The 14,214-nt window shown below is 33.7% G+C and overlaps 1 protein-coding gene across 3 annotated transcripts in view; it reads right to left on the reverse strand.

The window, feature by feature from the left end:
- WDR17 (WD repeat domain 17) overlaps positions 1-14,214 on the reverse strand; it is a 48,975-nt gene that overhangs the window by 23,908 nt on the left and 10,853 nt on the right. For 2 of the 3 annotated variants that reach the window (XM_072861554.1, XM_072861552.1), the window contains exons 4-12: positions 13,961-14,191; positions 8,720-8,971; positions 7,861-7,983; positions 7,333-7,520; positions 5,920-6,088; positions 3,819-3,910; positions 2,564-2,646; positions 1,561-1,647; positions 659-823 (exon numbers count right to left, since the gene is read on the reverse strand). In XM_072861554.1, coding sequence (XP_072717655.1) covers positions 659-823; positions 1,561-1,647; positions 2,564-2,646; positions 3,819-3,910; positions 5,920-6,088; positions 7,333-7,520; positions 7,861-7,983; positions 8,720-8,971; positions 13,961-14,191 — 1,390 coding nt within the window. The remainder of the gene's footprint in view (positions 1-658; positions 824-1,560; positions 1,648-2,563; positions 2,647-3,818; positions 3,911-5,919; positions 6,089-7,332; positions 7,521-7,860; positions 7,984-8,719; positions 8,972-13,960; positions 14,192-14,214) is intronic. The other variant, XM_072861553.1, reaches the window with a different exon arrangement.

The raw sequence follows: 14,214 nt of genomic DNA on the forward strand, positions 1-14,214 counted from the left end.
CAAGTTGGTTTCTTTCAATAATCATTACACTATGAACTAATAGATTTTGCTGCAAGTATAGACATCTAATGAATGATATTGGGGAAAGCAATAGAAGCCAATACTCCCAACTTGTGATCCTTTACAGAAATGTTTTGTGTACTCTGCAGGGAAGTGGCTTAGAATCATAGAAAAATCCTTCCTCCTGCTTACCATAGACTGATGTGCTCTCCCTCAAAAAATGTCATCAAAACCAACAAAAGAGAAGTACCTAGCACCCATTAAAAATCTCCACAGATTCTACTTAATTATACTTTTGAAAGACATCAAATAAGAGCAGGTCTTGCACCCATATCTTTACACATAGAGTAAGCATGTGGTATCCTCCTTGTATCATTCCTGGGAGTAACAGGTATCAGTCACTGACTCTACTCTTGGGAAAGCATTTGGAAAGTTGCATTGCTACAGCAGTTGTGACAATTTTAGATAATTATAGTGCTGTCCAAATACTATATTAAGCTAACAGCAAAGCTACAGCCTGAATCTGAACAAGGCAGAGATTTAGATTATAATACTCACAGTTTTTGAAGGTGCCAGCACCAGTACAACTAAAGATCTTAAGTTTGTCTAACAGTCCTGCTTGAGGTTTTAAGTTTTCTAATAGTTCAGAAATACACACCCATCATCAGAGCCACTGCAGAGGATTCCTTCTCTCAGAGGAGACCACCGTACATGAAACACCTTTGCAGTATGCCCCGTAAAAACTTTCAGTGGCTGATCAGAGCTGGTTGCCAAGTAGTAAACACGAACATTTTTATCCTCACAACCAGTAGCTATCATATCTCTGCAAAATAAAAATAGTAAAATCCTCTGGTCACTGGGATCATTAAAAGCACTTTTTTTTAGCTTAAAAATAAATATGATGTGTATTTTGCAATTTACTTTAAAAAATAGCTTATTTTTGCTTCTCCTTTGTCTCTTTATGATGTAATTACTGATAACCCAATTAAATATACTAAATCAGAAAAAAACTTGATAAAGATCCATTAGTTGCAACAGGGAATAGTATTTGCACTACCATCTGACCAAGCACCCAATACACAACTATTAATAGACTGAATTACTGTATAATTGTTTTTGACAAAACTTTCTCATGTTGTTATTAGGAAATATCTGCAAAATTAACATATATCACAGTGTATTTAGTTGCCTGCTATACCTTCAGCTTAGCAGTCATTAAAAGAAAGCCAATCTAAACCCCTTTTTCTGGTATTGAATGTCTGCTTTTTTTTTCCCCCTGTTACATATTCAGCCAGAGAAATTTTTTTCTCCCATCAATATAAAAAGATCCTCTTTTGAAAGTTAAGTAGTCCTTGTCCTACTCAACACATTAACATGCTGGGCAATGAACTACACTACTGGGAATATAGAGCTGCTACAGACATATCCTACTGTGGAACAGAAACAATTTCAGTGCTCTAATATCACAGTAAACATCACATTCTAAATAACTGTGTTATTTTATTAGTAATCAATTTAAATAGTAAATATTATCAATTCTTTGGGTTAACTTCTACTTACTTGTTGTTTTGACTCCAATCACAGCCAAACACTGCAGCTGGATGTTTGTACTTGTGAAGAACCTTGCCATCAATGGTTCGAATAATACTGAAACCAATTACAATGTAATATTATGAGGAAAAAAGCATTCTGAATAGGCTACCCAAAAGTAAAGTTTGATTCTGTGCAAATAAGCCAGATAGATAGCAAAAAAAAGTATACAGAAAGAATATGAGAAATCTTTATTCCTACAGCCCCTCAACTACAAGGCTAACTGTATATTTCCCAACAAAACATTTAATTGGACTTCAGAGTCCATGTTCCTTCAGAGAGGCTGTGGTACCTCCCTCCCTGAAAGGATCCTCACAGCCCAAAATCTAAGTTGTACCTATGGCTTTAAGGTACAAATAGATGTTTAGGGGTTAAAAAAAAAAAAAAGAAGAGAAAAAGTTGATTGATTGTTTTATAAAATTCATGCTCTTGTTATGTTTGAGCTGCAATAACACAAGCAGCAAAGGAAAAGAATGAACAAGGATTTAAAAATGTACTGAAGCACAATACATGCAAAATTGTTCTCAAAGGGCATTTACAAGTTTTTACAAATAAACTATTATACTCCTGTAATAATACAACTGCAATTACTTCTTTCTAAAATAGTGATTCCTAGTCCTTGAAATAACAACCTTAAAAAAAATTTTAAAAATGAAGATGAGTAAAGTGGGATAGCTTTTGAAAAGTGTCTTCTGTATCTACAGATAGGAAACCTAGAATAATATTCTTGGCTAAATAAAAATCAATATTCAGTTTCACTAAAAGAGTATCTTAGATACTATTCATTTTGCAAAATTTCCTTTATTTTTTTCTTAAAATCATGAAAACGATATTCTAACAAGTACAGGAGATTAATATAATCCAAGTTTGGGCCAGTAAGAAAAGTTTTAAAATTAATCACTGATAGTACTGTCAAAGTTTACTGACTTGAGAAGTGCATTTAGCAATTTTTTTTCTTCCAATTAACACTCACCAAAATCCATCACCGCTGCAGGTTGCTATTCTTTTGGAATCTTTATGACTCCAGGCAATGCAGAAGATTCCATTCTTTCCATGCTTCAAAAAATGCAAAATACCTATCAATAAGAAATAATTCACCCCTTTTTCTCTCATCTATTGACTCATCTTTTTTATTTTATTCTCCTGTGGGCTTCAGCCCTTTTCTCCCAGTAAAGTATATTGTACAAAACCACACTATAATGAGTCCCCAATATAGCTGGGATATTTGAGAATCCAAGTCCAAAAAACTGGGACTGAGGAGAGAGACAGTAAAACTGCCATACTCTCCAGGATCCAGGAGACAAACCTGGGTCAAGTTGAAGAATGAGCAACCCATAACTACATGGACCTGAAGCTTGAATAAAGGTTGTCTACTTGTTGGAATAATGTAGTTAGTGGGCATGAATAATTGTGGTATGTGAAAACTTAAGTGGGACATGTATCAGGACAAGTGTTTTGGAAAAGATGTTTAGTAGCATGGGTGCAAATCTTCTGAGTGTTAAGACTCAGGAACTCCTGAATGTATGTATGTATATTTGTTTTTTGCCTGGTCCCCAGCTCTGTCTTCTTAAAGAACATTCTTTGTCGTCTGATGCAGATGCCACAGTTAACTATGTCTGTATAATCTGAAGATTACAGCTATATACTAAGAATACACAAAATATTATAGAATACTACAACACAGTATTAAATAGCTCCTTCTGCCAATAACAATTATGCTACTGTTTCAGGGCTTGCAAATGCCTGCATAGATTTCAGGTAATACAAGGCAAGATTCTAAATAAGGCATACTGTTTGGCGTGTTGTGAAATGGAGCTTTACTGGTCTAGACTTCAGGGACTGAAAATTTTCTCTGGGCCTTATGTCTGAAAATACAGAACATCATTTTACATTTTGATACCCAGTTTAAAGTCTATATGTCCATATACATTTACAGGTTTAAGAAAGAATCAGCTATGCTTTTGCTGTGTATCACTACAGGACTGATTTTAAGATAATGGAGACCATGCGGTGCTTCATCATTCTCATGTCACAGTCCCAGTCTGAGGAAGTAAAAATACTTCTGCCTCTGAGATAAAGTGGCACCCACATAATTCTTTCTATAGTTTTTTGTATTATAGCGCCTTTTAAAAAACATATGAAGTTTGACCCATCTTTATTTATTGACAGGAGAGGGAACAACTAACTTACATTTCATATAGACAAAAAAAGATGCAATCTCATCTTACCTCACTGAATCTGGTTATCATTTTGCCTTTTGGGACATCCCAGATGAAGCCACCATTTCTGGATGTTGCACCTGCTATGCAGTTCAGATCTCCTTTAGAGAAAGACATTTGTAAGATCTCACAATAAATATAAGATCACAATATTATTTGACTAATATGTTTCTACTTTAAATTCAAGAAATATAATATAAACAGAAGACGGCAATGGAACATAAACAAGAGTTTTTCATAGTTTAAGACCAACATTTGATAACAAGTCACAAATACCAATTTCAACAAAAGCCTGACCTGCTTTTCTACATTCCCATTTTGAGGAAAGGGCAAAATAAAAGTTGTATTGTTGCAAAAAGTATTCTTAATGCCTGCTGAAAGTCTTGCAGTTAAGGCGACAAGAAAATAATGTCCATGATGCATATGACTCAAACTGTATCTCTTTTTCAATCTCAAGCTTAAAGTTGTAGCAACTAGGGAACTTTTAAAAGAAAATGCTCTAAGTACTACGACAAATCAGGAAGAATGTGACAGAACATATAACAGTACTTTGTTTTCTTAATCTTGCATCACCGCAGCATATAAGCCCATCAAGAATGTACTTGAATCTGTAACCACACTCTACAGGGCAGAAAATATGAATATATGACTCCGTTGTGAGAACCTGAAAACTGAATTCAGGCCTAATCCAAAAGCCACCAAATTCTCCTCACCACAGTGACCCTCTATCCCAATATAGCTATACTTCTCCGAAATAGCCATATGGCACATTTATATAAAAGTTTTGACTGTTATTTTATACCACACTTGAGAGGTGGAAAAGGGAATCTGTGCAGGAGGAGCCTAGAAAGGTATATATATAAGACCAAAAGAGATTCAGGTAGGAGAATGATAGGAAAAAGAAAAAAAAAAGAAAAAAAAAAAGAGTAATCACTATGTTCAAAGCTCTTTTGAGACCAAATACAAATGGTGGCATGCATTGGATTATATATTAGGAATGAAGATAAATGATAGTATGAAGTGCAGAGGAACTCTCTAGGAGCAAGGGATGTGAAAGAAGCAGCAAAAGTTCTGCCTGGTATGGTCAGGAACTTTTGGACAGGATGGTAAGGAACTGAAGTTGAAGCCCATGCTTCCAATTAGTTTAGATTTACTTAAAAAAAAAAAATCAGAATACAAGACTTGAAAAGCACCCCCTCTCAGTGAACAAACTGTTCTCTCAGCATGAGATACTACTACAAATTGAATTTAAATTTCAAAACAAAATAACACAAAATGAAACACTGTACTTCATATTGCCATAATTTCCACATAGCAAGACAAATTATCTGTGAAGAGGAACAAGGTGCAAGAGACTCTCTGAAATGAAAAAAGTGCAAATTCATTTCACATATGCAAACTACATTAAGCTTCCCATCACAATCTTTTTTTCCTGTCAGCTATTGTTTCTTAGAGTTTAAAAGCATAGGAGAGAAAGGCAGTGAGCTGAATTATTTGGGCTTTTTAAAAAAAGCATCTGCTGTCCAAAGAATTAAAACACAACAAGAAAGCCTACTATTAATCAACTATTAACATTAGTAACTATCAGAAATGTACTCCCAGGTTCACCTAAGTGGGCTGCAGAACAGTTTTAAGAAGGAAATTTCCCACTGACTTCAGTGACTTGACTAAGAAAAAGTAGATGCTTTGCAGAAAAGGTACTCTCTATTCCAATAAAGTAAAAGCAGAGCTCTTCAGTGATTAGAATCCTACACAAAGAAGGAAGAGAAAGAACTAAACACATATGATCCACTTTTTCAGCACAAAATAGAATCTGAATTCCTTTAATCAGCTGCTTCCCATGCAAAGAAAGACTTTTCATCGTCTGCATAATGTAATGCTAGAAAGGCTCCATTCTGACTCAGTATGAAATACTGAGATCATTCCTCATAAGGGTAAGCCTCAACAAGGTCTGAAGCATTGAATTCTCCAGGTTTCACAGATAATAGTTCAGTTATGTTTAAACCTTATAAGATACCCTTCTATCTAAAACTAATACTTTTATAACACAAATTGCCACTAGTCAATGCTAATTCAAAGAACATTTAGACCTAAAGCAAAATATTCTTACCTGGAGCCCAAGAAAGGGAATAAATAACCCCCTCATTACCAGGAGATGTGTAAACTGCTGTTAAAGTATTTATGTCCCAAACTTTTATTGTGCCATCAAACGAAGCTGTAGCAAGAAGATCAGGGTTATCAGGTTTGAATTTGCAATCAAAGATGGTCTCAACATGTCCCTTAAATGAAACAAATATTTAATCCATTTTCATTACATTTGATTTTTTTCAGAAGTCCAACTCTAGATCAAACTATAAAATACATTGTATTATAACCTGTCAGATCAATTATGAGTTCCAAAAAACCTGGCTCATCAGTCAAAATTAAAAGGTATAAAATAGCTTGGACTATAACACTCATCCCTTTCATAGATCAATATTAAAGACAGAAAAATTCTGCCCTGAAACAATAGGGTGATACAATGCCAAGGACTTGTTAGCATTTTCCATTGGAACTGAGTTGCTAAAAACCAGAATTTAAAAAAGTTAAGCTAAAAACAAAACCCAAGAAAAATTAATTTTTTAAAACTGAAATAATTTTGCCCTTTAGGTAAAAAGTATCTGACAAAAAAAAAAAAAGCTTTGTATGTTGATCATGTTCTACAAGTTTTCTAGTATTCCACTGAGTTTTCTATGTTCTAAATATAGTCTATGTTCTATTGCAGTTTAAACTTCAATCCATTAGAAATTTCACATGTCAATTGCTTGTTTCTTAAGACATGCTTTTGTAGAATTTAACTTGACACATACATGAGAAACAGATAATATGTAAGAATTTTTTTAAGCCTCAGTTGCTTTACAGGACCAAAACCATTACAAATGGAAAAAGAACACCAACCAGCAGCCTCTATTCAAACACGTGTGGGAGTACACCTGAAAATTATTCAAGTTTTTCCAATGAAAAGGGAACAGGGAAAGAGGAAAAAAGAAAAATCCTCAAGAATAACCAAATGCCCAGTGAAGAAGAGGCTCACCTAATATGTGATAAACCCAGTTTAGAATTTCTGCTTCAAAGAAGATTTAATAATTCGGTCTTTGTCATTTTGAACTGAGTGACCTCACCATCTCAGCTGCATGTATCTTCTCTCTGATTTGACTAGAACTTTTATTCTGGATTATAGAAAACCCTCCAGATAATATTTCTGAGAAGGCCATCAAATTAAAATTTCAGTTAAAAATCCCCAAGCCCTTAACTCTTTATTTCTGGATGAAAACTGCCAGAATACTTCCAACAGGATTCAGTCTTTTGCAATAAAGAATTACTTTCAACCTCAGAACTCTAATTTTGTTTCCTAGAAATTTAGACTCTTTTTAATAATAGAAACTGTTTTAAACTGCGAAGACTTCATTCTCTGCTTTTTCCTGTTAGAAGAAAGTGTATAAGCCAAATAAACTCTCATTCCAAAGACAGAGATGAAACGTACCAAATCTCTAAGGAAATCCCACTTTTTGGCTCCCATGTCATAAAGCCCCACTCCACCATCCATGAAGCAACAGACAGCATGACCAGGAGGAAGAGAAAATGCTTGGGTTTGGGTTAAAGTTGGAGGAGGAACAGCCTCACTTGTTGAAGATGTGTGGTGATTTTTAGTAGGATACTGTGATGAACATGCTTAACAAAATAAAGCAAAAGATATAAACAGATAAGATTATTTTTTTATCTAATAATTAACAATTATAAAGATTGAAATGCTTTGTATTCCAATGAGATTAAAAACAAAAGAAATGGAGAATTTCTGTATGAAGCCTGGCCTACTAAAGAAGGACCTTATAAAGTGCTTGATCCTTTACACATTTGTCTAGTCCACTGGCACCAGAGGGTACTTTGTTTAATTAAGAACTACAGAGCCAACGCAAACTTACAGAGATCGACTCGGATATAACAAGATTTACAAACAAGTTTTTCTTAACTTGCAGCCATTGCAATGAATAACAATAAAAATTACACTTACACTTTTTCTTTGGAGGAGAACTTAGCACATGCAAACCATGGAAACCAGTTTTCTTCAATTTAAAATTATCTATAGGTGTTGTACGTGAAACATTCCAAATACGTAACACACCAACCTGAGAATCTGAGGTTTAAAAAAAAAAAACATATAAAAACATTTATTTATTTGATTTATTATTCTCTTTTTGCTGTACAAAGAGGTATGCAGTCTAAGGACTGATTTAAGCAAAAATACAACAATTAATTAAACTTAGAATCCTAAGAAGAATTTTATAAGCAGGCACTGTCATCTCCATGGTAATATCACTGTTAACAACAATAATTATTAGCATTAGTTATTTAAACTTCAGTAAATAAACTCTATGGAACCTCTCTCATTATAAAATATTCTCACAGTCTCTCACTTTCCTTATTGATCAGTTCTTCAACCTGAGCACTAATGTCTATGGTGTAGAAAAGAGGCAAGAAATAGATTCATTTTTTAAAAAATCCTTCTAAAAATAGAGAAAGAAAAGCAGAGGAGCAAGAAGTGACATCCACTAGTACAATGCATTTTAATTCCTATTCCCAAAGTAACTCTCACATTTGTTGCTAAAGTGTGCATGAGGAAAATATTATTTAGTGTAAAAAAATAGTTTGAAGTCACTTGTTTATGTACCCAACAAATACAAAATAAGTAAAAACTGCTCAGTGTAGCTTTCTGTTCTTTTCTACAGTTTTATGTATTTTTTTGTACAATTCATGTATGCTTTTATTTGCAGAAATGTTAAGAAACAAAAAGATCAAACTTGAAGTATCAATTTTGAAGACTCAGTCATATATTTATTACCTTTGAATAAATCAGCAAATAAAAGGCTTACCTCCAGTTATAAACATTCCAGGTGCACTAGAAACCCAGGCTAAACACTGAACAGATGCTGCTGCACTGGGAAAATTAAAAGTTGTGATACAGGACAGAGACTCAGAATCAACTAGTCGAATACCATTATGTAAATTAGCAACAAGAAGGTAGTCAGTTGACAAAGGGTCCCACTCCAGTGCTGTAACTGGATCCTCTTCATCTGTTCCTTCAAGAGACTCTGGTCTTAAGACATGTTTCTGATTTTTAGAACCTTTAAGAGCACAAGAAAACATCATTTCAAAATGAAATCAAGTATACCCTTTCAATAGTTACAAGGTTTGAAAACACAATTTTTGTGTCTCCCTGAAATTTTTAGTAGCCTGCTCTACTGACTGCACCAGTGAAATGAATGAAGCTGGCTTTGCAATATTTGACTTAAGATCCAGCTTTCTTTTTAATACAGCAGAAATAGGAACAGCTTTCAGGTTTATTAACATAATTTTATATTAAAGAAAAGTTTGTTAAATCACATACATTGTCCTAACAATTTCCATGAGTAAAGGCCTGCAGCACAGCCTAAAATACAAGTTATTTGAGTATAAGTAAATCTGCATACCACTGCAAATACAGGCAAAATAAAAGCAGTATGAACTAGGAAAAAAATTGCAGCAGTCAAAAAAGAGTTTATGAACAATTGCCTTCAGATTTTTTTCTTCCTCAAAAATATGTGTGCAATTATGAAGTGTTCATAGATTTTGAAGCCAGAACAGGCCATTAAATATATAATTTGACACCTGCATAACAGCAGACGTATTTCACTTGATGATCCATATTATTGAGAACCACAATTTTTAACATCATGTTTATTTCCCACTTTTTGTTTTTACGGAGAGCTGGCTCTTAGTTTTATAAGCATACAGTCCAAATGAATAACTAACAACATAGATCTGTATTTCTGAAGTTGTGATCCTGTATTAAAAAAACCCCTAATTTTGTACCCCTTTTCTAGAAATAATGAATTGACAACTTCCATTATTCAGTTTTTAATCTAATTTTCAATTTTGATAATGAAGAATACAATTAATTTGTCATATGATAAACGCCAAGACCTATCTATATTCCTTAATGATTGATGTAGAACAAAGCCTATTCTGATAAATACTAAAAAAATGAGGAAAAGTGTTTGTTCACTGGAGAACATTCTGAATATTAAAATAACTCTCATTATGATTTTCTAGGGAAAATGTTATTAGTGCACATTATATCTAGGGTAACTTTATAAATCAATTACTAGAAATGAGGGAAATAATTTAAGACTGCACAACAATTAATAGCATAAACTGATTTCTCCATTCCATTTATGTTTGTATATAAGACAACTGCAAAGGCACAGTTGTCTCTTTTGAAGCATCAGGAATAACATCAGATAACTGCTTTAAATTTTCCAAAAACTTTGTGATTCCCACGTTCTTTAACAATGTCTCCTGCTTACATTTCAGTTTGGATTTTTTGCTGAATGAAAATCAACATTCAAATGAAAACCAAGAACTGACAACAAAGCACAATTGTCATTTTTCAGTTACCTTTACAAGAACTAAAGGCAAAAAGTCCTCGAGGGATCAAAGCCAGTCATGTTCAAACACTTCAGTCCCAAGAAAGCACAGTCATCTGGCGGGGGAGTATGGATAACTAGGAGCTATTCAGTTTTACCTGTGCTTCACAAAAGAGTCCCGAAGCAAAGCTCATGGAAACTCTAACTGTTAAATTTTATTTTCTGTTAAAAGAAGACATCAGCGCTGTGAATCATGCAGCTGAGTCACAGGTCATTTAAGTAAGCTGTGCTTATTTTGAGAACAAATGAAAGGTAAACTACTACAGAACATTTGGCTCTACATACTGCACTATATTTCTTTAAAAATAGGGTACTAATCTTAAATCCTTGCATATTTTTTCTTCACACTAATTGTTCTGCTACATTAATGGATAGTCTGGAGTTAATTAAAAGAAAGTACAGCCACAAGAGAAAAACCTAAGTGGATAACAATGAAAAAAAGTTGTGTAGTCTGCTAATTTTGCAGCAGTGACTCACTTAAATAGAAAGACTTCAACGAGTCAATCACACTGAACTTTCAAGCAATTAACAGGAACTTGTGGATGTTCAGGTTCTCTCAAGATAGTGTTTTGTAGGATATCCTACAAAAGGACTAAAACTTTCAAAAATAAGGAATAAGATTTTTTTTTTCCCAATTGATTTCACTTGGTGACAAACTAAGTTCTGGTTCAATAACAAGTCATTTTACACATTCTGACATTAGGTAGATGAGGGCTGAACTTTGATCTCAAACAAAAAATTAGCTTTCTATTCCTTATTGAAAAGTACCAATTCTTTGTGTCCCTTCCCCCCCCCTTTTTTTTTTAAATAGAGGGCCTATATTCATCCTACTGATACCACTTTCTTTTACATATTGTTATTTTTTAAAAGCTACCAATTACAAAAGTCAGATGAATTTTGACTATAAATTGCAAAATAGAAACATGCAGTTGATGAAATAGGTAACTTGGATAAGCCTACATTTTCAATTATGTCTGAATGTTAAGACGCGTATTAAAGTCATTTATGAAAGTGTAACCACATTAATGGTACTTATATTTTATTATAGTGATACAATATATTTTTCAATATTACCTGATTTTGAAACATATTTTAATGAATTTATCTGTTCACCAAAATTTTTGTGATCTATTCTTAAACACATCTATGTTTTTATCTAAACAAATTCTTCGTCTTTTTCTAATAGTGTAAAGAAAGCAAGTTAAAAAAACCCTAATACTGGTCTGCGTTATTTCAAAGTCATTATGATTGCTCCAACATCATTGTCTTAATTACAAGAATATAATCCTTTGAATTAAAATATTCAAATTTCTTATTGCATGCAAGTCTGGGCTTTGAATGGCAGCTCTATGGTATTTCAATTAGTGGTTGTTCTTCTTGAATGCATCTGAATTTGCTGTACTAATTTATCCCACATAGTAAAATTTGCTACTCAGTTCTGACAATTAATTTGCAAGTAGATCTCTGCAAATCAGTGATTTTTTTTTTGTTACGTAAAATCAAATAAAAATCCTATTTGACTAAAAAGTTTTTTACATCCATTTCATTAAAGTAAGTGGGTTCGGGATTAAAAAACACTTAATATGATCCAACAGAAAGTTGGATCATACTTTTTACAGAATCACAGAATGACAGAATTGTAAAGGTTGGAAAGGACCTTTAAGATCATCAAGTCCAACCATAAACCTAACAGTACCAAGACCACCACTACACCATGTCCCTAAGCACCTCATCCAAATGTCTTTTAAATACTTCCAGGGATGGCGACTCAACCACTTCCCTGGGCAGCCTGTTCCAATGCTTGATAACCCTTTCAGTGAAATAAAATTTCCTAATATCCAGTCTAAACCTCCCCTGGCACAACTTGAGGCCATTTCCTCTTGTCCTATCACTTGTTACCTGGGAGAAGAGACCAACACCCACCTCGCTACAACCTCCTTTCAGGTAGTTGTAGAGAACAATAAGGTCTCCCCTCAGCCTCCGCTTCTCCAGGCTAAACAACCCCAGTTCCCTCAGCCGCTCCTCATCAGACTTGTGCTCTAGACCCTTCACCAGCTTCATTGCCCTTCTTTGGACATGCAATTTTCTTGAATAATTTTGAGAAAATGAAATTCTAAACAGTTTAGAAACAAAAAACTGAAAAGTTCCTTTTTAAAAGCCAAAGGGCAGCATTTTTGTTTATATTCTAAATAATTTATTAAGGAGAAGTAAACTGCACTACTTAAGTCCGGTATTTTCAGTGAAAGGAGTTCTGACAAAAATTTTCACCCAACTGTGTATAAACTTTCAACTTCTTATTTCTCTATGGGAAGCCAAGAACCGTATATATGTTAAGAACAATTTTTATGGTTAATTTATTTTTATTTTTAAATTATCTTGATGAATACGTATAATACTACAATAATAATGAAAACTATCCTAAATACAGAGACAGGCAAAATTTCTGTGATAATCTAAACTCAATTTCAAGCTGATGCAAGTAGGTTTTTCCCCAGCAGTAATGGATAATTTTCAATAAACAAATTTTTATAGCAACTTGAATTGTGGTACAGACAAAACTGCCACTGCTGCTAGCTTTTTTAGCCAGTATTATATTTGCATTTGCAGAACATAATTTTGACATTTTAAATCCTTTTCCTATTATTTCTATTTTCATATTAAAATCATTCTAGACAAACTTAATGAAAAGTCTCAGTTCAATACATATTTACAGGTTATCATATTAAAACAGATTTTCTTTTCCCCATACCAATACTAATTCAGTCAGCACTACTGAAGCAAGGGAATCTATTCTCTGTGACACCCTGAGTGACAACTTAGTAGAGTGAACTGAAGGAGAATAAATTTTGCATGGCTGTGGGACCATACTACTATGTAAAATCAACGCATTATTTAAAGAACAATTTTTGTCACAAAGCTGAAAATCAGTTTTTACTGGAGGAAAAAGAAATAGCCAGAAAAAACAAATGAAGTAGTCCACCTACTACAGATATCTGGTTTTGTAGAAAACTATTTATGAGAGAGAGCTAAATTTTAGCTTCAAAGGAGCTTATCAACAAGACACCTTCATCAGCAGAGTACTGGACTATTTATAAAGTATGCACAAATGTGCTCAGTGGTTTTCAGACATAAAGAGATAAATATTTTCCCTTTGTCTTTGATATAACAGAATCACAAAGATAATACAAAGTGTGACATGAGATTCTACCTACAAAAATGTAGAGGACTCTAGAATATGAAGCAGAGGACTCTAGAACAAATGTAAGTAAGAGACAAGCGAAAAGTAAGAGCTAAGTGAAAGATTCAAGTCAGTCCATTCAAAACAAAAAACTGGTTGGGAAAGTTCAGAAGAAGATCATGGCTGTTATCATTCCCTAAAAAAACAGTTTATTGTATGCCAAAAATTTGAAAGTTATCTTGGTCACAAAAGGGAGAAGAAACAAAGAAAATGCTCTGAGCTCTTTATCTAAGAAAACATATTTTTGTGATATGGAAGAAGTAGGAATACTATGAACTAAGAACAAGTTTTTATGTATGTACATACATTATAAAACCTAAATGAAAAAAGTGCAGAGTTACACATGTATACAGAAACAAAAATAAGAGATACACATAAATAAATAAATATTTTACCATATCAGTTTTTACCTGGCTGAAAAATAGATAGGCTTCCATCAGTATGTCCAAATACTACTTTTCCTTTTTTCTTTGGATGCCATCTAAACAGACTGATATCTGACAAGAAACTATGTGCTTCTCTATGTACAGTTACCCCGCTGTCAGGTCCTGAGATGGTCCAAATGTACAACGGACCTCTGTGGGACACAAATGCAACTGCATCACCTGCATTCCAGCACCAGCTAAGTGACGCAGGAATTCCTGAAACATACAGGTAAACCTTA

This window comes from Ciconia boyciana, chromosome 5 (assembly GCF_034638445.1).
Source record: "Ciconia boyciana chromosome 5, ASM3463844v1, whole genome shotgun sequence".
Lineage (NCBI taxonomy): Eukaryota > Metazoa > Chordata > Aves > Ciconiiformes > Ciconiidae > Ciconia > Ciconia boyciana.